This window comes from Muscardinus avellanarius (genome assembly GCF_963383645.1).
Source record: "Muscardinus avellanarius genome assembly, chromosome: 19".
NCBI lineage: Eukaryota > Metazoa > Chordata > Mammalia > Rodentia > Gliridae > Muscardinus > Muscardinus avellanarius.
Genome location: NC_137805.1, coordinates 18,020,556 through 18,041,190, shown reverse-complemented (window position 1 = coordinate 18,041,190; position 20,635 = coordinate 18,020,556). Strand labels below are relative to the sequence as shown.

Sequence of the window (20,635 nt, the reverse complement as noted above, 5' to 3'; positions counted from 1 at the left end):
TTACAAGTGTGTGCCACCATATCTGGCTATAAAGTGGAATATGAATCAGCAGTTGGAAGGAACAGATGACTGGTACATTCAACCTCACAGGCGAAACTCAAATATATTTTCCTAAGTGAAAGGAACCAGACGTGAAGGCTGCTCACTAGGATTCCCTTACAGGACATCCTGGGATCGTGAAAGGATAGGCGGGAAAAAAGAATGGAGGCCACGAGGAGCCGAGGTGGAGGGACTGACGACGGAGGAGCACTTTGTAGGGAATGGGGCGGTTCCGTATCTTGATTGTAGGGTGGTTTACGGTGTCTGTTACATGACTGCATACATGTCTTAAACCTAAACGGGAGGAAAATTTCTTGTATGCAGATTCAGCCCTCAGTAAGCCTCATGTAGCAGCCATAAACGCCAGTGCAAATGTCTCTCCCACACGGAGGCTCCTGACCACGTATTTCCACAGTACCATCTTGCTCGAGGCCCCTCGCCCCCTTCCTAGCTTCAGAAAGCCCTTGTCGGGGTGACCAGGCCTCATGGCTATCCCTGCAGAGTGTCCATCTTCGCACTCAAATCATTTGACTCTACTTCCCTGATCCTGCCCTTCTGTTCTTTCAAACTCTCACCCATTTTGCATTTCGTTTTCTTCGATACTGGGAATATATAAACTGGAAGGGTGGATACCTTACATCAAAGTGGAAGCTGCGCTGGCGAAAGCCGGCGTCCACAGGCGAACGCGCAGCTTCTCCCTCCACAGACAGCAGCGAATGCCTGGCGGATGACTGCAGCATCATCGCCGGGGGCACCCTCGCAGGCTGGCGCCCAGATTCTGCTGCTGTGTTGTGGCGAAGAGTCCTAGGGATCCTTGGAGACGTGAATAACATCCAGTCACCCAGGATCCACGCCAGAGTGTTCTGCTATCTGTACGAACTCTGGTACAAACTTGCAAAGGTGTGTCCTGCTCCGTTAGCTTGCCTTCACCCATCATGGGATGGAAACAGCGTGGCAGTTAGTTACTGATCGTATTCTGGGACAAATGAGTCATTTAGACCTAGTATATTTGATTATTAAAGGGTGAATCTTAATACTTTAGAGTTTGAATATTTTATAAATGCTGGTTATTTTATTTAGTAAGAGTAGAATTTTAGTATAGGATGTTAACAGTGGGGTATATTGTTAAAATAGGAATATTAGTATCGGGCATTAAAATGGGGTATTAGATAGTTTTAGTTATTTTTTATAAGAGTGATATCAATTTTGCAAGGTTTGCAAAATGTAGAAACTATAAAGAAATTGGTACAACAAACCTAGTATCACCATCTCATGGAAGTACCCAATAATAATATATAGCCAATAATTGGGAAGTACCACTTGGGAATATTGGGAAGTACCTAATAATAATAATAATAATAATAATAATAATAATAATAATATTCTATGGATGAAGACATTTTCCCAGAAGTAGACTCTTAGAGAACATACAATTTTGGTCCTGGCACCCAAGATACATTTTTCCTATGCCATGAAATCTTTTTTTCAAAAACATGATTCATGTTCATATAGTATAATGTATTGAATCATATCCTTATCATGATTCCAGGTGTTAACTAACATTCAACGAACGCTTTGCCCATGTTTCGTATTTAACCTAAAAACCACATACAGTAAGTCAGGTGCAATTAAAAAGGACAGGAGATCTCACAAGAAGAGAAAAATTTGTAAATATTGGAGGCTTAGTCAGCTTTTAGAAACTTAATTAGAAGCCGTGGAGGACAGCAGTGAGACATGGTTGCGGTAGCTGATGTTACCTCTCCTGATACTCTCTCCTTTGTGAATTAGATACGGGATAATCTAGCCATAAGCCCGGACAACCAGTCTTCCCCATCTCCTCCGGTCCTGATCCCACCACTCAGAATGTTTGCATCATGGCTATTTAAGGCAAGTGGATATGTGTTTATCCATTTATTGCAATTTCCTCTTCCTTTCTGAAATTGAGTTTGAAAAATGTAATTGCCCAAGACAGCATGTCTTGAAGCCAGGCTGGGTCTTACCACAGCCCCAGCATCCCACATCCCCATGAGCAAGCAGCTCTTCTGGAAAAGTGGGGCGTAAATGAAATGCCACAGTGCTCTGCAGCTGGCTTGATCTAATCTGGAGGGCTCCTCTCCTCCGTAGGCGACGATGCTGCCAAACCAGTACAAGGAAGGCAAGCTGCAAGCCTACCGGCTTCTCTGCGCCATGATGTCCAGACGCCAGGACGTGCTGCCCAGCGCCGACTTCCTGCTGCACTTCTACCTGGTGATGCACCTGGGGCTGACCAGCCAGGACCAGGTACTGCGTGACCGCCTGTCGTGGCTGCCCAAGGATAAGCAACTGCGTGTCCTGCTTTACAGGCCGGGGTCTAGGAAAGCGTCCCCAATGCCTGGCGTCGCGGTGGCTTTAGCACTCTCATGCACGGTGACCACCATGGTCTTTCAAAGATGTAAGTCAGGTTCACCGCATCCCTGCCTCTTCCCCGGCTGGCTGCACCCTGCACCGGCTGAATTTGAATCTCCTGCGTGCTCCGGCCTCCAGTGCCATCGCCAACCTCCGAGTACCCACACAAGCGTTTGGGGTTGGGGTCTGCATTAGATGTTGTTTGCGGGGGGGGGGTGATCTGCTCACTTCAAAACCTTTGGGGACTGTTGTTTTAGTAGTTCAATTCTTTTTGTGAAAAACTTTACGTAGAAGTCATGGGTCTTGACATTTTTTGATGAGAAGTTCTTTTATTTTCTCCCGGAGAAATTCAAGTTCTGGTTGAATAGGAACGGAAAACAAAGCCCTCTAGCTCCCACTCTCTGTGTAGACCCAGGGTTCAGGAGGTAGAGTGGGCAGCTCCTGGCCTTCCTCCCTGGGGAAGCCCTTGGCACCTGTGAGAGGAGGAGCGGGGACGCACACGGCGCGCATGGACTTTTGACTGTGCGGGGGCCCAGCGGAGAGTGATGGCGTTGACTTGCACTTCACGGGGCTTGTTCTGGACTCCACTTGGGGGAGGATGGACTTGAGAATGTGGCAGAGGTAGGACAGAGCGAGCGTTGGGGTCTGGAGACAGAGAGTCATTAGGAGGAGGGATTAGACAAATGGAAACTTTTAAAAACTGGTAAGAACCAAGATGGCAGCGTTGGAGCCTGGAAAGGCAACACGAGGATTGAAGGGAGGTGACAGCCTCTGTTTTAGGGCCGCGTCTTCCTGACCGACAGGAGGTGTTTGGTATATGTCAGAGTTTACCCTTTAGTTGCTCACACTTACCAGTGAACTTGAATCATTTATCCAAGGTCGCTGTCCTTTCTGGATTCCCTTTATTCTCTGTTCTTTCTTATTTCCTTTATTCTTTGATGTATAATGCAGACGCGCAGACGCTTTTGTACCTGTGGGGCACATTAAGAAGCCATTCTCCCGATTAGCTTTTTGTTGCTGCTGCTGTTGTTGCGTTAGCATGGCCCGGACTTTCCCAGCCCCAGGACTCTATTTAAAGATTTTCCAGCATTTTCTCTGATACATCTCTGAGCTTTAATCAGTAAGCTTTTATCTGAGTCATACCCATACAGTCCCAGTGAGTCACCTGTGTCCTATCTGCTCTGAATTTATCAGTGTGTAGAGGACATCTGTAGAGCAGGCTGAACTGAGACCCATATTCCCATTTTTTTTCTAAATAAATGTAGAAATAAGGACATGCGGCTGAATTGCCTGTACTTCCTGCTTAGATACTCTGCAGCTGTCATGCAGGTTGAAGCATCATTACAAAATGGAAGACGAGGGCTAAACAGGGAAAAGGACCGACGCCACGACAGTAGCAGATCCCGGTGCAGGGACCAAGAGGAAAGAGTGCATGGGGTATCGCCTTACCGTAAACGTACATTTTGCTAAGATTTTACAAGAAAAATTTTACTTGGAAAGTTACAGCATATAGGGGACAGTTTAGAATGACCTTTCTATTTTAAAGTATTTTGGTATAAAAATGAAATAATAAATCAGATAAATAAGGGTGTAAAATGGCATTTAAGAACTTGAAACAGTATGATTTTATGAATTATTTTCAAAAATATTTTATGTGTAGAAAAAGCTTTCAAATGTGATGCCTAAAATAATTTTTATATCTTAACGTATATCATGTTTTCAGTTAAGACTCTGTGATCTTTTATAGCTTATTGTAAAATACACAAATCTTACATGACGACCCAGTGCTAGCAGTAATCCTAATATATGTGTTTCTAGGACAGATGAGGATATCATAAGCCTCTGTCCAATAATCAGCCATTGTCTAGCCCACTCAAAGCCTGAGTTATGTGGGTTTAATAGAACTGACCGCCTGCTTTAACCTTAACAATTTTTGGTATATATATATTAGACTCTGACTTTCTGCTAAACAGCATTAACTCTAAATAAACTTTATTCTTTTGCCAAAAGAAAATTACACAGAAGATCTTCTAATGAAAGAAACTTTTCTCATTTAAGTAAGAGCTGTCTCTGGTTAATTAGTTTAACTTTGGGTCCACAAGTCTAAATAGATCATGGTGGTGTTTCAGAACTTATATGTACTCTGGAAACACATGTTATATTCATTATAGAAAGAAAGGAAAGCATTTACTGCAAAGAATACAGTTAAATTCAATTTTTTAAATTGGCAAATTGTGCACCTGTGGCTGGCTGCCTCAGAACTGTTCCCACTTTGGGAGTGCTCATAGAGCCGCGTGCACGCACACACACACACTCACGCACACACACGCACTCACACACGCACACTCACACGCATACACACACGCACTCACACACATGCACACACACACAATGCACTCACACACACACACACACACACACACACACACACGCAGCCTGGAACTAAGAGCATTAGTTTGTGCAGGAGGAACCTTATAAAGAACTTCCTGTGTTTTTAAATACATAATAGCAGTTTTTAAAAAATTTGACTCCAGTTTTGTCTTAAAATAAAACCCCGGGTGCGCTTCCTCCGCTCACCTCTGGGTGGCACACTTGTCTGCTGGCTCACTGCGGGGAGGCTGAGCACTGAGCGAGGTGTGCTTTTTTTACAAAATGCCTTCCTAGAGTATCAGCATTATGTCAGGAAGATGTTAAATTACAAATAAGCGCTGTCATATAAAAATCTTTTAGAACATAATGGTGCTTTAAGTAATTGGAGACCAAGGGTTTTTTTGTTTTTGTTTTTGTGTTTTGCACTGGGAATTGAACCCAGAGACATTCTACCTCCGGCTATATTTCTCCAGACTAGTTTTATTTCTTATTTGAACACAGGGTTTCACCAGGTTGCTGAGGCTGGCCACGAACCTACGATTATCCAGTCTCAGCCTCCCAAGTACTAGGATTACAAGCGTGCACCCCCACGCTCAGCTTTTTTTAAGTATAAAAACCTATTTGAGCAGGGCTGCAATCCTAGTACTTGGTAAGCTGAGGCAGGAGGATTGCAGATTTTTGGCCTGCCCCAGCACCTTCATGAGACCTGTTTCAAAATTAAAAGGGATAGGGGTGTAGCTCAGAGATAGAATGTGCACACACACACACACACACACACACACACACACACGTTCCTTTTTGTAACATAGATGTCTCACAAATTGTCCTGTGTTCTGTCGCACAATCCTGTAAAGCCATGCTTCAGTACAATAACAAATTCATCATGTGGAAAAATGTAGTCACATAATAGGCCCAATTCAGAATGCGGTACATTCTGAAGCAGCCATCTCTATACTGTTTTAACTGGTTTTAGCTATCCTAATAAACTCACAGTTTGACAGCTAACACAGTGACCTTATCGAGCAGTGCGTCCCATGGTGAACACAGTATAAAGTATGGGTTTGTGGTCTATTAGTGTGATTGAAAACATGCCTTCAATGGCTTTATTTTTTCTTGACAATAGATTTTTTTTTTAAAAAAAATTGATCCTGTTTCTTGTTTAGAACGTAATTAGAATCATAAACACTTTCAAAATGACCCAGCTGCGTGGAGCAGGCTCTGGTGCCTTCTGGGCTGCCTGGCTCGCCCTGACAGGGTCTCCAGTGGCCCCTCGTCCAGCTGCCTTGCGTCGGGGCCGGGGGAGCAGGTGGAGGTGTCCATCCCCAGCATCCGCAGTGCCAGCCCTGTGCCGGGGACTGCCAGCCACTGTCCCCAGAGCCATCTCTGCAGTCCAGTTAGATACGTATTGTGAGCTCTGTATGAATAAGGAAGACTACAGAGCACCCATGGGTCCTGTGGCACCAGGAGGCTGTTGGAGGCTCGTGCAGGCAGCCTCTGCCCTGGGCAGCTTGGCGTCCATTCCCGGCTCACAGGTTGCTTCTCTTCCTCTCCCCTGGGCTCTGCTGGCTTCTGCCCGCCACGGAAGCCCCGCTGATCCCAAGCGCCCACTGCAAGCGCGTCCTCCCTCTCCTCCGCAGCTCCGCCCACTTTCGGTTTCCCTTCTAAAGCTGCTCTGGGCTGCTCTTAGCTTTTCCGAATGTTTAAGCAGCTTTTCCACCTTAGTCTTCCTCAAAGTATTTAGACATGAAAAGAGCCCTGATTTGGATTTATTGAAAACAGTTCCTATTAATTTTGTGATTATTTAAAACATATGGAGAGATCAGTATGTGTGAAATGGAAAAGGACAGTTGAGGAAAGGAATTTTATTCTCATGTTTGTAAGAACATATATCAAAGACCGGAAAGTTTGCTTAAAATAAGTAAACTATTTTTTAACAATGACTTACAGATTTAATGTCTTAATGTAATTTGTCTGTTATACATCAAAGTTACGTTTTCTTTTAAATGCAAAGCTTACATTAATACAAAATTATTCTCACAAATTTGCATATAGACATTTCGGGAAATGTGGATCACTGTCATTTTCGTCTGTGATGTTGTATTGCTGTATTTGGTAAGGCATCAGAAAAGCCCGAGGCCTCTCTCAGGTGGAGAAGCCATGTTCTTCCCTGAGGGGACCGTCCAGTTACAGATGTGAACTCTTACGGCACCGCGCTCTGATACTGTGTAAGACAGTGCGATCCGGTTACCTTGAGGCGTGGGCCTCGGTCGGCCCGCGCCGGGCTCGGCTGTACCCCTCTTCACCCCAGCCTTTTCCTCTGCCGTGCCTCCATTCTCTACTATAAAATGAGCACAGCAGCTGGGCTGCCCTCCGAGGCCCTTGAAGACTTGGCGGTCACACCTGAGCGCGCTCCCTCTGCGATGCGGACCTGACACCCTCCGCGGGCCTGAGGCCTCTCACAAACGCTGAGGACCAGCTCCCGTAACCACATGTGCTTCGTTTTTCTGACGTCTAAAAGTATCTGTTTATTTTCTCCTTACCCACCTGTGGTCTTACTTTTGAACATAATGATTTGAGTAAGCACTAAGCAGGCACTGTGGACTTGTAGGACATTTGGAGGAATACCACGCTCCCTCGTGCAGTGGGTCAGACAGAAGCAGTGTCTGCTCTGCCTTCCCATTCTGTGATCCAGGAGTGTCACTGGCTCAAGCTTCACCTGCGTCTTGCTCCACCCAGCGAGGGGAGCTGGGAGGCTGGACCCCGCGACCCGGGCCCCTCGCAGCTGGCGCCCTCTGGCAGGGGCGCCCACATCGCCCTGGAAGGCAGGCAGATATGGGAGTAGGGACAGCAGCGCCCTCCTGTCCGAGGAGGAAGTTCTAGGACATTCTGTGAGCCTCGAACACTGTGGGAAACCGGACCCTGCGGCCTGCAAGCGAGGGCCCGGAGTGGCCAGCTCCCGCTCGGCCAGGCGCTGGGCTGGCACAGGCCACGTGTGCGCGCTGCTGGATGCTCCGCCTGCGAGGACACCTGTAGCATCCATTTAAGTTATTTTTTTTTTTCTTAATTTTGGCCACTTGTTTTGTAGCCAACAGTATGGAGCTGCTTCTGGGAGCATCGTATCTTATTTGCCCTCCCCTTTTAACGAGCCTCTTGCTACATCAAGCGTTAAAGAAGGCAGGGTTGCAGGAGCCATAGCTAGAGCAGTATTCTCACAGAAGTCAGTGGTTCGTGAGGGTTTCCTAACGGATGTTGCAGCCTCTCTCATGAGGGACGTGATGGAATAATATAATAATAAACAGTCGTTTGTAAAAAGCCCCCAGGGGCCCTCAGCGAGCGTAAGCCTCGCCCAGCGGAGCGAGCAAGGTGCAGCTCGCAAATTGGCTCTACCTGCCTCCTCTAATAACCCAGACAGCTTGGGCCGCAGCCGTGTGTAATGATTGCATCACCTTTGCCCAGACAAAGAACCCTTCTCCGCCCAGTTTGGAGGCACAGAGCTAGAACACGCTGTGGTAGATACATAACAATGTCTTAGCTCTATTTAAGACTACACAGAAATGAGTAATATGTTCCAGGAAAGAAAGTGGCAAATGTCAGTCCTTGTTTATTTCTTCTCAAGGAAATCTTTTACTGCCGGTCTCCAAAGTACATTTCTCTACAGCAGGTGATTTTACCCAGGTTTTAACGTACTGGATTTTAATTCAGTGCTAGCAGGATAAAATACATATTTATGAACTTAAAGATTGAACTGGTATTTGGTAAATAGCAATCTCTTTTGCAGGTGTGTGCACATGCGCGCATGTGGATATGTAGTTACTGGGGACTGAACCCAGAAGTGTACTACCTCTGAGCTATACCCGCAGCCCTGTTTACTTTCTATTTTTGAAACAAGGCCTCGCTAAGCTGCTGAGGCTGTCCTCAAATCTGTGATCCTCCTGTCTCAGCCTCTTAAGTACTGGGATCACAGATGTGGCCCACCACACCCAGCTGGTAAATAATAGGTCTTGATGTGAATCACAGAGGAACTTTAGCATGCTAACTATGTAAACACTTCATTTAAAAATAATTTTAGAGCAGGGCATGGTGGAGCATGCTTGTAATCCCAGCACTTGGGAGGCTGAGACCTGAGGATCATGATTCACGGCCAGCCTCAGCTGCTTAGTGAGGCCCTTTGCAACCCAGTAAGACCCTGTTTCAAAATAAAGAATAAAAAAATAGGGCTAGGGGTATAGCTCAGAGGTAGAATGCCCCTGAGATCCATCCCCAGTGCCACACACAAAAAAAAAGAATAAAAAAATAGGTCTGGGGGTATAGTTCGGAGGTAGAATGCTCCTGGGTTCCATGCCTAGTACCAAATAATAATAATAATAATAATAATAATAATAATAATAATGTTTAAAAACTGTAAGCTTGTACAGTGAGGAGAAAAAAGAGCTCATTCAGAACCTGTTCTGAAGGTTTCAAAGATTAGGATAATATATCTTTTCAGACTTCAGGATATAATATGACTTTGTATGGCACACCTTGGGTCCCACCTGACCTCAGGTGGTTAGGAATGAGGCCGAGAGGACCTCCAAGGCCCTGGAGTATTCTTGGATCCTTGGATTTACTTGTAGTCATTTTATTATGCCTAAAATATGGTACAGGATTCAGTCATCTTTTCATGCTAAACATTTTTCTCAGCCATGGTAAAGACATCTGGTTCTGAGGGCATGAGACATAAATATCCGCACTCCCCATCGCGCTGTGGAAGGGAGCGCGAGTGGCGGGCATGCTGTGGCAGCATCTTCTGACCTCGTTGGGTGGAGAGCAGCTCCTGGAGAGCCGGGACTTGGCTGGACTCCTGCGATAGCACAGGATTTAGGTAGGACAAGAAGCAGGCTGGCACCTGACGCGTCAAAGGCACCACGCTGGGAGCGTGAGCCGAGCTGTTTTGATGTGGCTCCAGATATGCACGTGGCAGTGATCTGCGCCAGAGTCCGGCAGTCAGAGACCGCAGTTCAGAGTCTTTGGCCCGTGGACGAGGGGCGGCTTCTAAAGGCTTCGGAGCCCCAACTCGACACGACCAGAAAGCATTTTAGGAAGCTGAAGCCATAGCAGTGATGTGGGCTGGGTTCCAGGCGTGAGGGAACATCACAGCAAGGACAGGAAGGAGATCGCCGGGCGGGTTAATGAGGTCAGTGAGGGCCAAGAAGGCCCGGGACACCGATGGGTTTGTGTGGATTTGTCGATGTATTTCTATGTGTGTACATATGGACATGTATGTGGATATTTATAGACATGTGCCTATGTTTCGGGCAGTTTGTGTATGGTGGAGTGGTGTGTGTGTGCGTGTGTGTGTGTGCGTGTGCGTGTGCGTGTGTGTGTGTGTGTGTGTGTAAGATATCTTGCACAGGTGGAATCTGGTGCACAGTAGACAGTGTCCTGGGAAGGCAGAACCTCCAGGTGCTGTCAGCACCATCTCTCAAGCCAGCGTGGGGGCACATAAGCAGGCAGAGGAGCTGAGAACAGACGGAGGTGGGTCCCGGAGGTGGGCACAGCAGAGATGCCACCCTGGCGGCCGCCACGGGTCAGGCAAGGCTCCTTGGGGTGCTCCTACTAGGCATTACAAATGTCTAGGAAAGATTCCCAGGGACACCTTTTCTCTTTTCTTAGGGAATATATTTTCTAACCCTTCTGGAATTTAGACAGTTGGTGTGCAAACTATAAATTTATTTTATTTTTATTATTCATTTATTTATTTATTACAGGTCTAGGGATGGAACCCAGAGGCATTCGACCTCTGAGCTACACCCCCTGCCCTATTTTTTATTTATTTTGAAACAGGGTCTCACTGAGTTGCAGAGGGCCTCGCTAAGTAGCTGAGGCTGTCGTGAACCGCGATCCTCCGGTCTCAGCCTCCCGAATGCTAAAATTACAAGCATGCGCCACCATGCCCGGCCTGTAAATTTATTTAAAGTTATTAAAATAGAACTCCTAAAGGCCTCTGCCGTTTGGTATTTGTATTAGCCCATTCTGGTACCGTTTTCTAAAGGAATTTGATACTTAGAGACAAGGTTTTATTTTTTGAAAAATAGAATTTTATTAACTTAAATTTACTTGCTAAGGTGGATGTGGTGGTGCACACCTGTAATCCCAGTACTTGTGAGGCAGAGGTAGGAGGATCATAGGTTCAAAGCCAGCCTCAGCAACTTAGCCAGGCCCTTAGTAACTTAGTGACACTCTGTTTCCAGATGATAAAAAGGGCTATGCGTAGCTGGGTATGGTGGCATGCCCCTCTAATCCCAGTATTGAGAGAGTTGACACAGGAGGATCACAGATTAGAGGCCAGCTTTATCAATTTAGCGAGACCCTTAGCAACTTAGTGAGACCCTGTTTGAGAATAAAAAATAAAAAAGGACTGGTGGTGTGGCTTGGAATTAGAATAGCCCTGGGTTCAATCCCTCGTACCAAAATAAAATAAATAAGTAAATTTTCTTTTTGCAAGTCACTGAGATTTTATTGAATAGAAAGATTTACTCCAAAATATAAAAAGAAAAAGTTTATCTTGGATTTGATGGGAAAAAATAATACTTATAAGGATAGAGGTGGTATGTGTCAAGCCTCTCTTGCTGTGTTATTAATGATTCTTGTTATGTGCTCATTATACCAACTCTGCAGTGACAAACTATAGAGGCAATCTTTTAAGTATTGTTGATGTCAGCCGGGCGTGGTAGAGCACACTTGTAATCCCATTACTTAAAAGGCTGAGACAGGAGGATCACAGGTTCGAGGCCATCCTCAGCGACTTAGTGAGGCCCTTCACAACTTAGTGAGACCCTTTTTCAAAATAAAGAATAAAATATAGGGCTGGGGGTGTAGCTCGGAGGCCGAATGCCCCTGCGTTCCATCCCTAGTACCACAAATTAATAATAATAATAATAATAATAATAACAACAACAACAACAACAACAACAACAACAATAACTATTAATGCCATCTGATAACGTCTAGATGCTTCTGAGTTCCCTGCCAGGTTTCGTGGGAACGTATGAGCCATGGATTAGGCAAGCTTTGTCAAAGACAGTCTTACCATAACTCTATGGCTGTTGATGGTCATGGAGATGTCAGATGGAGGACTGCGCCCTTTCAGTAAAGCGGGTGGGTTTTTTTCTTTTCTTTTCCAGCTGTAAAACCAATCACTGTTTTCATTGAGCTCTGGACCAAGCCCACCCACCCCTCAGCCAGGAAAGTAGAAATATGTCGAAGGTAACAGATGGCAGAGGTCCTGGCGATGCGGCTTCACACATGTGCAGCGAACTTGCTTTCCAGCCCTAGAGGACATAAGCTGATCGCTCAGGCGGCTGATCTGAAAGGACCGGTCTACCTGAGAGGTCACAGACTACGGTTTCCCTTGTTGGGTTTAAAGGTATACAGGCTTCCGTGAAGTAAATGCTGTCAGTGAAGGATATGAGTTACACATGTTTAGCCACCAGACTTCATGTGTCCAGCAAGCACAACATGCAACAGATGAGCACCTCAGTGTGTGGAGAAGCGGAGAAAGACGCCGTGCTGACTTAGCCCAGGGTGCAAGCTGGCCACTTTGTCAGAAGTGTCTCTAGAAGGAGGCCTGCCGTGGCCTCTAAGGCCCTAGTTGCCCGCACCCCAGGTCACTGGAGTGTGGCTTGTCTTTCAATAGAGGGGGTGCTCAGTAAATGTGTTGATTGATGAAAATTGGAAGGGAACAAAAGACAGAGTCCACGTGGCATCGTGGGAAGAGTGGCTGAGCAGAGCCACGGAGCCAGGGAGCTTGTCCTCAGCTCTCAGGTTCAGACAGGCGTTTCTACTGGGCGAGCCAGACGGTGTTCTTTACCCAGAGCAGTGATGCCAGTAGAGGGGGTTTGCCCCCTCTGGGCATTTGGCAATGTCTGCAGACATTTTTGGCTATCACAAAGGGGATCACTGGCATCTGATCCATAGAGGCCAGAGGTGTTTAACATACCGTGGTGCAGGAAACCCTCGCAGACCTTATGACCCAGAATGTCAGCAGCGCAGAGGAAGGGCGCCGGGCTGCGACAGTCGCCCGGGAGAGGAGCTGCGGCCCCGTGAGTCGGAGGCCAGAGCTTGGGAATCCCAAGTGTAAAAGGCCAGCTCTCTTAATCTAACGAAGGAAATTGAAGAACGCAAGGGTTTTCCCAGGGAAATTAAGAGAGGCACGTGTTTTAGGTTGAATCATGTGGAAATTGCCACTATTTGAATCTTCTTCCAAAAGGAGAGGTGCGGTTCATATGACTAAACTTATGAGATTCTGCATGGATATCCAAAAATCAACCTAAAAAAGTGATGCACTCAAGTGAATAATTAGACAGCAGAGGGCATTCGGTCAGGAAGCTGGCTCCCACGAGCGTCTGCGGTCCCCTGAAGCCCAGGTCCTGAGGAGGAAGATGGCTGCCTTCCTTCTCCCGCCTAAGGAGTGTGGCGGGCGGAGAAGAGGCCAGTGGGTGGGTTCCAGCTCACCATCAGGAGGCACTTTTTGGCCCAGTTTCCAGTTCAGATATGGCGGACGATTGGTTCTGTGTAGTAAGACACGCCAGCTCTGCACTGCCCAGCCCACTACTGTCTCCAGAAGGTGCCCAGCCCTGCAAGACCTCAGGCCTTTGCCCCCAGGTAAGGGGCCACATCTCGAGTGGGTGCCCATGCAGCCTCTCCTGGCTCGAGCCGCCTGAGCTGAGAAATGGTCCCCAGGGGCTCCCTCCGGGTCCTGGGAAGGGAAGGAGAGCGAGCTTTCTGGAGACGCTGCTACATTCACTGGCAGGCTTCTCCCTGATGCTTGTCATACAGCATACTGGCCTGCAAGATCTTCTTTTCCCACTTATAATCCCATGAAGATTTTAAGAAAATTCCCGGTTTTCTCTAGGCAAAGAGGCCCCAAGAGCCAGAGGGGAGGGCTGCTGGAGGTGTTGCAAGCCCCGAAGTTGTAGTTGGTGAGGGGGAGATTCTTTGAACTCGCATTAGAAGAGTTTTGAGCATAAGAGATTTTAAATCTTGACTGTGGTTCGTAATCCATAAAGGATAGGTTTGGATACAAGCAAATAACGTCAAGAAAAGCATTTTAAATTGCAGGTTTTGTTTCTGTGAGAAAGTGCTCTCCTCGTGGGGAATAATCTCTTTTTGTTTGTTGATTCTTTTTAATACATGACAATAAGTGGTAGTGGGGTAATAGCAGATTGTTCAGCTATTAATGCTGCTTACTGGAACATATTTTAAAGAGAACATTGTTTTCTAAAGAGACAATAAATGCCAGTTTTCCTTTTGTTCTCCTGTGGAAAAATATTCTTGGGTAGGTATTTGTGGGCCAGAGAGAGACGTTACCGTGAAATACCTACCATTTTTCTGTACAGCATCTCGGCGTCTGCGCTCCCTGTGTGCAGCAAGGTCTAGTTGGTAAGGCGTGGTGCCGTGCCGCTCCCCGTGTGTCCCTCGCTGACCCGCGGCACGCTGGTGTGCCCGCCTGCACGGCGGGTCTGAGGCCGCTGCGGGCAGGCCAGCGCTCGATTCCTCTCGCCTCCGGCCCTGCCAGCGGCTGAAGAGCTGCCTTCAACTCACTTAGCACCTGAGATCTTGTTCAGCTCATTAAAGCCTATTCGTGTGGTTTCCATTTTTGTTTTTTTTTAATGAGTGGGTTTTGTGTGTGTGTGTGTGTGTGTGTGCAATGTTGGGAATTGAGCCCAGAGGCGTTCTATTTATTAACTTTACCCCCAGCCCTATTTTATTTTTTATTTTGAAACAGGGCCTCACTAACTTGAAGAAGACCATGCTAAGGAGCTGAGGCTGGCTTCGAACTGTGATCCTTCTGTCTCAGCCTCCCAACTGTTGGGACTATAAGCGTGTGCCATCATGCCCGGCTTTAGATATTTATTTATTTATTTATTTACTTATTTATTTAGCAGGTCTGGGGATGGAACCCAGGGCCATTCTACCTCCAAGCTATACCCCCTGCCCTAGTTTTTATTCTTTATTTTGAAACAGGGTCTCACTAAGTTGCAGAGGGCCTCTCTAAGTAGCTGAAGCTGTCTGTGAACCACGATCCTCTAGTCTCAGCCTCTCGAATGCTGGGATTACAAGCATGTGCCACCACGCCCGGCTTAGATTTTTTTTTAATGAGTGGAGTGTGTGTGTGTGTGTGTGTGTGTGTGTGTGTGTGTGTTTTACTGGGGATTGAACCCAGAGGCATTCTACCTCTTAACCTAACCCCCAGCCCTATTTTATTTTTTATTTTGAAACAAGGTCTCACTAAGTTGCAGAGAGCCTGCCAAAGAGCTGAGGCTGGCCTCAAATCTGAGGTCCTCCTGCCGCAGCTTCCCAAGTACTGAGATTACAGGCATACACCACCACACCTGGCTTAATGAGTGGATTTTAAATGAAAATTTTAAAGTGATCTTGGAAAATTAATATTCTAATAGCATGATAATAAGTATATAATTTAGTAAAAGGAATAAAGTATGAGGCTTTGACATTCCCAGAGTGCTCGCAGACACGGCCTCCCTTGCTTGGCCGGAGCACTGTGGGCTGCATTCCAACCCGTTCCATAGACAGGGGTTGCAGCTCAGGAGAAGTGCACGTCCTGGGTGAGAGAGCACGCTGGAAGTGGAACTCAGAGGTGCTCTGCCTCCCAGCCACACCCCAGCCCTATTTGATTTTTTATTTTGAAACAGGGTCTCATTAAGTTACTGAGGGCCTCCCTAAGTTGCTGTGCCTGGTCTGGAACCTGCGGTCCTCCTGTCTGAGCCTCCCAAGTACTGGGATTACAGGTGAGTCACTGCCTGGCTGGAATCTTATCAGAAGGCAAAGCAGGTGTTCCTGGGATCTGCAGTCATGAGCCATGGTCGGCCGGAGCCCGCTGGCCACCTCACTCCTCCCTGCCGTGGCGGGACGCGTGCAGTCGGCTTCTCCTCGGATGGGCGCAGGCTCTCAGGAACTGGCAGTGGGTCCAGCCTGAGGGTGCTCTGGAGAAGAGGGATATGGCTGGCTTCTTTTAAATCTTTCTCTCAACTTCCAGCCATTTATTCTTGAGAGCTCTTTGTCCAAATGCAAATTACAATAAATGTTTAAATCAATAAGTAGTGACGATCTGCTGTCCACACAGAGACTGTGTTAGCGCTCGGCCCGCTCCACGTAGCTCTCCCAGACCGCAGCTGCGCCGGGCGCTCAGGAGACTCCCACAATCCAATGACTGTGGGGCTGCCCTCAATTGGAATTTTTACAGAACCCCCAAATGCTGACAGCCTTAGTATGGCTTCTAGATGCAGAGAGAATGATTTCTTTTGTAATAAAACAAACTAGAGGGCCTGCATTTTGTGTTATCTTGGAATGAAAAAAAGCTAAGTAGTTCTAAAGCTTATTTCTTCCAATGTGAGGACACTCCAGCAGGTGTGAGAAAGCCCCTGCAGAGTCCTTTCTCCTCTTGAGCTGCTCTCTTGGGCAGAACCCAGTGCCACCGGGAGGCCACTTCCAGCCAAACCTGGGGGCTGGGTCCTCTGGTTCCAACGTGTAAAGAAGGGAGCATGCTTAGATGCGGGGAACACCGGTCTCCATGGCACCCGAGGCCCCAGGTCTGAGCAGAGCTCAGTCCACAGTTACGGAGCGCAGTGCCCAGCCCTGGCCTTTGTCTCTGGGGGTCATTTGGAGGAGAAAATAGGAACATTGGCATATGCTGCAGTTCTGGTAATTTTCTTATTTTCTTCTCCCTGACATAGGCTCTTGAACTCCCTCTTAGGGTGCCGTGTGGGCTCACGCCCTCCCCACCCCTCCTCTCTGGCGATTTCCTAAGGTTGGAGGCCGGGTTTTCTCTTGACTATACCTCATTGAGAGCAGGCAGAATTGAAGCTTCAGAACTTCCCTCCTGATTTGCAAATTGTTTGAATTTTTACGGGCTTATTCGGTAAAGCAGATGAGATGAAAGCGGTTGACACTTCAGAGCTAGGGAACGCCCGCAGAGTGAGTGGCATGGTGCTCCGTGTGACGCCCCGTCAAGGGGAGCCTCAAATGGTGCCTCGGGGACCCTGGCTTAACACCGAGGAGCCCACGCTTGGGTTTGTGTCCACACCTTACCGACTGCCATTTGTGCCCTGGTGGAGTTCCTCCTCTAAAACGGAAGGATCGGATGATGGTCTTGTGGCTCTTTTAAGTTTCCGTGATTTCAGGGGAGCAAATTAAATACCTCGCTGTTGACACCGTAGGGATGTGCTCACGAGACCACACTCTGGCCTGGGCAGCAGGCGGGCTCGGGCCCAGCGGACGCCGGCCTTGCGATGAGGCGATGCTTTGCTGGCCTTGTTGCCAGTGCTAATGGAAACGCCACCGTGCCCTTGCAGAGAGTCCTAGCGCCGGCTCTGCTCACCTGTGGTTGCATTCAAAGGTTTCTTTTAATACTCTAAGGGTATGTTTCTGAGACATTCCTAGACAGGATAGGCAATAACCTAGGAATAGCCTAGCTGCCTTTCTCGTTTGTACTTGTGTTCACTGTGTGTGCAATTTGGGCCATTCCTACCAGAATGATATTACTTACACAATTGTGCACTATGATGCCTTCCCTCCCCCATACTGAGGATGGAACTCGGGGCATTCTGCCTCTGAGCTACACCCCAGCCCTTAAAAAAAAAACTTTTTTTAAACAGGGCCTTGCTAAGTTGTTGAGGGTCTTGTTTGGTTGCTGAGGCTGGCCTCAAACTTGCAATCCTCCTGTCTCGGGTTCCCAAGTTCGGTGCCCCCACGCCCGGCTTGTTAGCCATTCTGTGGTGGTAGTGGTCCTTTGTCTCTGCGTCTGCTAGAGAATGTTATAAAGCTGTGAGGCAGGGGTGCAGGAGCCAGCCAGGGACACTTGACCGTGTGTGGAGATCCCTCTCTGGTAGGCTCGCCCCTCGGCTCTGGCCGTCGGGTCAGCCTCGCGCCAGCCTGCAGTGACTGTCGTCTGCTGGAGCTAAGTCTCCCCGACTGGCGTCACTTGCCGGCGGCAACCTGTGGAGGCCTCGTTTGCCCAAGTCTCCTTGCGAGGGCTTAATAACGCCTCGCAGCGTCTGCACCCGCCTCATTAAGCCAGCCTGCCACACAAACTGTCAGGCTGCGGATTTTGACACTTACCAGGGTCACGACTAAGACGGGCAGGGCAGAGGCACACCACGGCGTCTTCGAGGTGCGGTTGGTGTAGCTGGTAAACCTTTCCTTTCCGTGGCCCTCCACCAGTTTTCTTCATCTTATGGAATTATAAATGGGCCGGAATTTCCTTAATAGGTTTGCTGTCTTCTAGTTAGCCTCCCAGTGGACTGTGAAATGCCCGTTACAGGAAGCACATGTATGTGCAGGACAGAAGCCCTGCGTGGCCCACGGGGTAAGCGGGCCATTGTGTTGGGCAGAGAAAAGGGGTGTTATGTTTTTACGTGCGGCTGAGGACTTGGGGCTCCGGTAATGACTTGATTCACGGGGTGGAGGCGCCGACCTCGGGACACTCTGAACACTGCTGTGGAAAGAGCAAACTCGCACTCTCAGAACTGTTCTATTCTGAATAAGGTGGCCGTGGGTTCGGGTGCCATGGTCTCCGCCTTTCTTCCCATCAGAGAAATACCGGGCATTTCCACTTGAAGCTGACACAGTTTCTCTAAGATCAGGAGCAAGACAGAATGTCTGCTCTTATCACTTTTTTGCAGAGTGGCGTAGATGGATTCTGGCCAGGGAGGCACTTTTCCTAGAAAAGGAAAGGTTTGTATTGACAGAGGATTTGATCTTGAATTTGGGAGACCTTAGGAGTATACAGATGTTAAACACATTTACACACATGGTGAATTATTAAACTAATAAATTAGTTCTGTAAAGTTTATTATACAACAATTAGCTGTTCTTCTGAGCACCCGCAATAGGCACTTTGAAAATGAAATAAATTCTAATTTATAAAAACAAAAAAGAATAAAGTACTTAGGAATAAATGCATCCAAGTAGATGCAAAATGTGTACACTATAAACATTAATGTTGTTTTATGAATTTAAAACTGTCTAAACAAATGGAAAAGTATTCCTAGTTTAGAAGACTTAAGATTGATAGAACTCCCAAAGCTGATCTATGGATCCAGTACCATCCCTATGACAAATTCCAGTAGCCTTTTTGCAGAAATAGAGAAGCTGATCCTAAAAGTTAAATGGGATTTCAGTAAATCCTGAATAACTCGAATAATATTGAAAAAGAACAAATAGAGACGATAGTTTCCTGTTTGAAAACTTACTGCAAAGCTATGCTACTCAAAACAGAGTATTAGCAAAAAGTTTGACTCATAGATCAATAAGTATTGATAGTCTAGGAATAAACTCATCCGCTGGTCATTGATGAAGGTGCACAGCTTAATTCAAGGGGAAAAGAATAGTCTCTTCAAATGCCACTAGAAGAACTGGATCTCTACACGCAAGGGGATGAAAATAGACCCCTTCCTCACACCATACACAAAATTTAACTCAAGATGACTTGCAGATTTGAATGTAAGAGCTAAAATAACACTCCGAGAAAAGAAAGGAGAAAATCTTTACAATCTTAGATTTGTCAGTAGAGTCTTAGGTATGGCACTAAAAACACAAGCAGGAAGAGAAAATTAAAATTAAATTTAATATTTTTTGCATCACACCATAAAGCAAGTGAAAAAATGGTCCATAAAATAGTAGAAATATATTTTAAAATGATATATCTAATAAATATCTAGTGCCCAGAATATATAAATAAATCTCAACAACAAAAAGATGAACAGTTCAGATATAAAATGAAGCATTCAAATAGACAAATCTCTCCAAAGAAAATATAACAATTATTAACAAGCATATGAAAAAGGTGCTCAACATCTTTGGAGCCAGGGAAATGTAAACCATAGCCACAAGATACTGCTGCACACTCATAAGGATGACCGTCATAATTTTTAAAGTGAAAATAATACATGTGGAGGAGGAATTGGGAAAATTGGAATACTTTTACTCTCCTGGTAATTAATAGTATAAAATAGAGTTGCCGTGGAGAAACTTGACAGTTCCTCAAAATTTAAATGTTTACTTTGTAGAGTCAGCAATTCCACTACTTGATATATACCCCGAAGTAGTGATAACAGATATTCAAAAGAAAACTCGTACACAAAACTCTTCAGCAGTATGATTCACAATCACCGAGTTGGAAACAATTCAAAAGTCCAACCGATGAAAAGATAAAATCTGGACTATCAATCCAGTGGCATCTATCCAGTTATAAGAAAGGAATTAGGTATCACCGCATGCAGCAGTGTGGGCGAGCCTGGGAAACATTGCACAGTGACTGAAGCAGGTATAAGACCCCACATAGGACGCCATATTCTGAAGTGTGCGGGGGAAGGCAAATGTCTAGAGATAAGATGACAGGTGAGCGGTTGCCAGGTACTGGGCGGAGGGGCGGGGCTGCTAATGGATGCAGGGTTCCTTTCGGGCCAGTGAAAACGTGCTCAGATGAGATAGTGGTGATAGCTACACAATTCTGTGACTATACTAAAAGCTATTTTGCACATTTTATTATAAAGGGTAGATTTTATTATGTGTGCATTATATCTCAGTGAAGCTGTTACACGTCACAAAAAGAAGCAGCAGTTAAGAGAGCTTAGTAACTCATCAACCCGGTGTGACAGTCAGTGTTCACACTCACCTGTCTCTCTAGCACGTCCTTTTCATGAAGCAGGATAGTCAGTCTTTTGGGGTGAGCAGGTACTAGGGATTGAACCCAGGGGCATTCTACATCCGAGCCACACAATATAAACTCTTTTATGTAATATTTTATATTTTAAGATATTATTACTATATATCCTTATTTTCC

At 46.5% G+C, this 20,635-nt stretch overlaps 1 protein-coding gene across 1 annotated transcript in view; it reads left to right on the top strand.

The window, feature by feature from the left end:
- The window catches only part of RALGAPA2 (Ral GTPase activating protein catalytic subunit alpha 2), a gene marked incomplete at both ends in the record, with an annotated part of 243,084 nt that overhangs the window by 113,733 nt on the left and 108,716 nt on the right, over positions 1 to 20,635 (top strand). Inside the window, 3 exons of the mRNA XM_080716443.1 lie at positions 746 to 939; positions 1,828 to 1,926; positions 2,164 to 2,319. Coding sequence (XP_080572569.1) covers positions 746 to 939; positions 1,828 to 1,926; positions 2,164 to 2,319 — 449 coding nt within the window. The remainder of the gene's footprint in view (positions 1 to 745; positions 940 to 1,827; positions 1,927 to 2,163; positions 2,320 to 20,635) is intronic.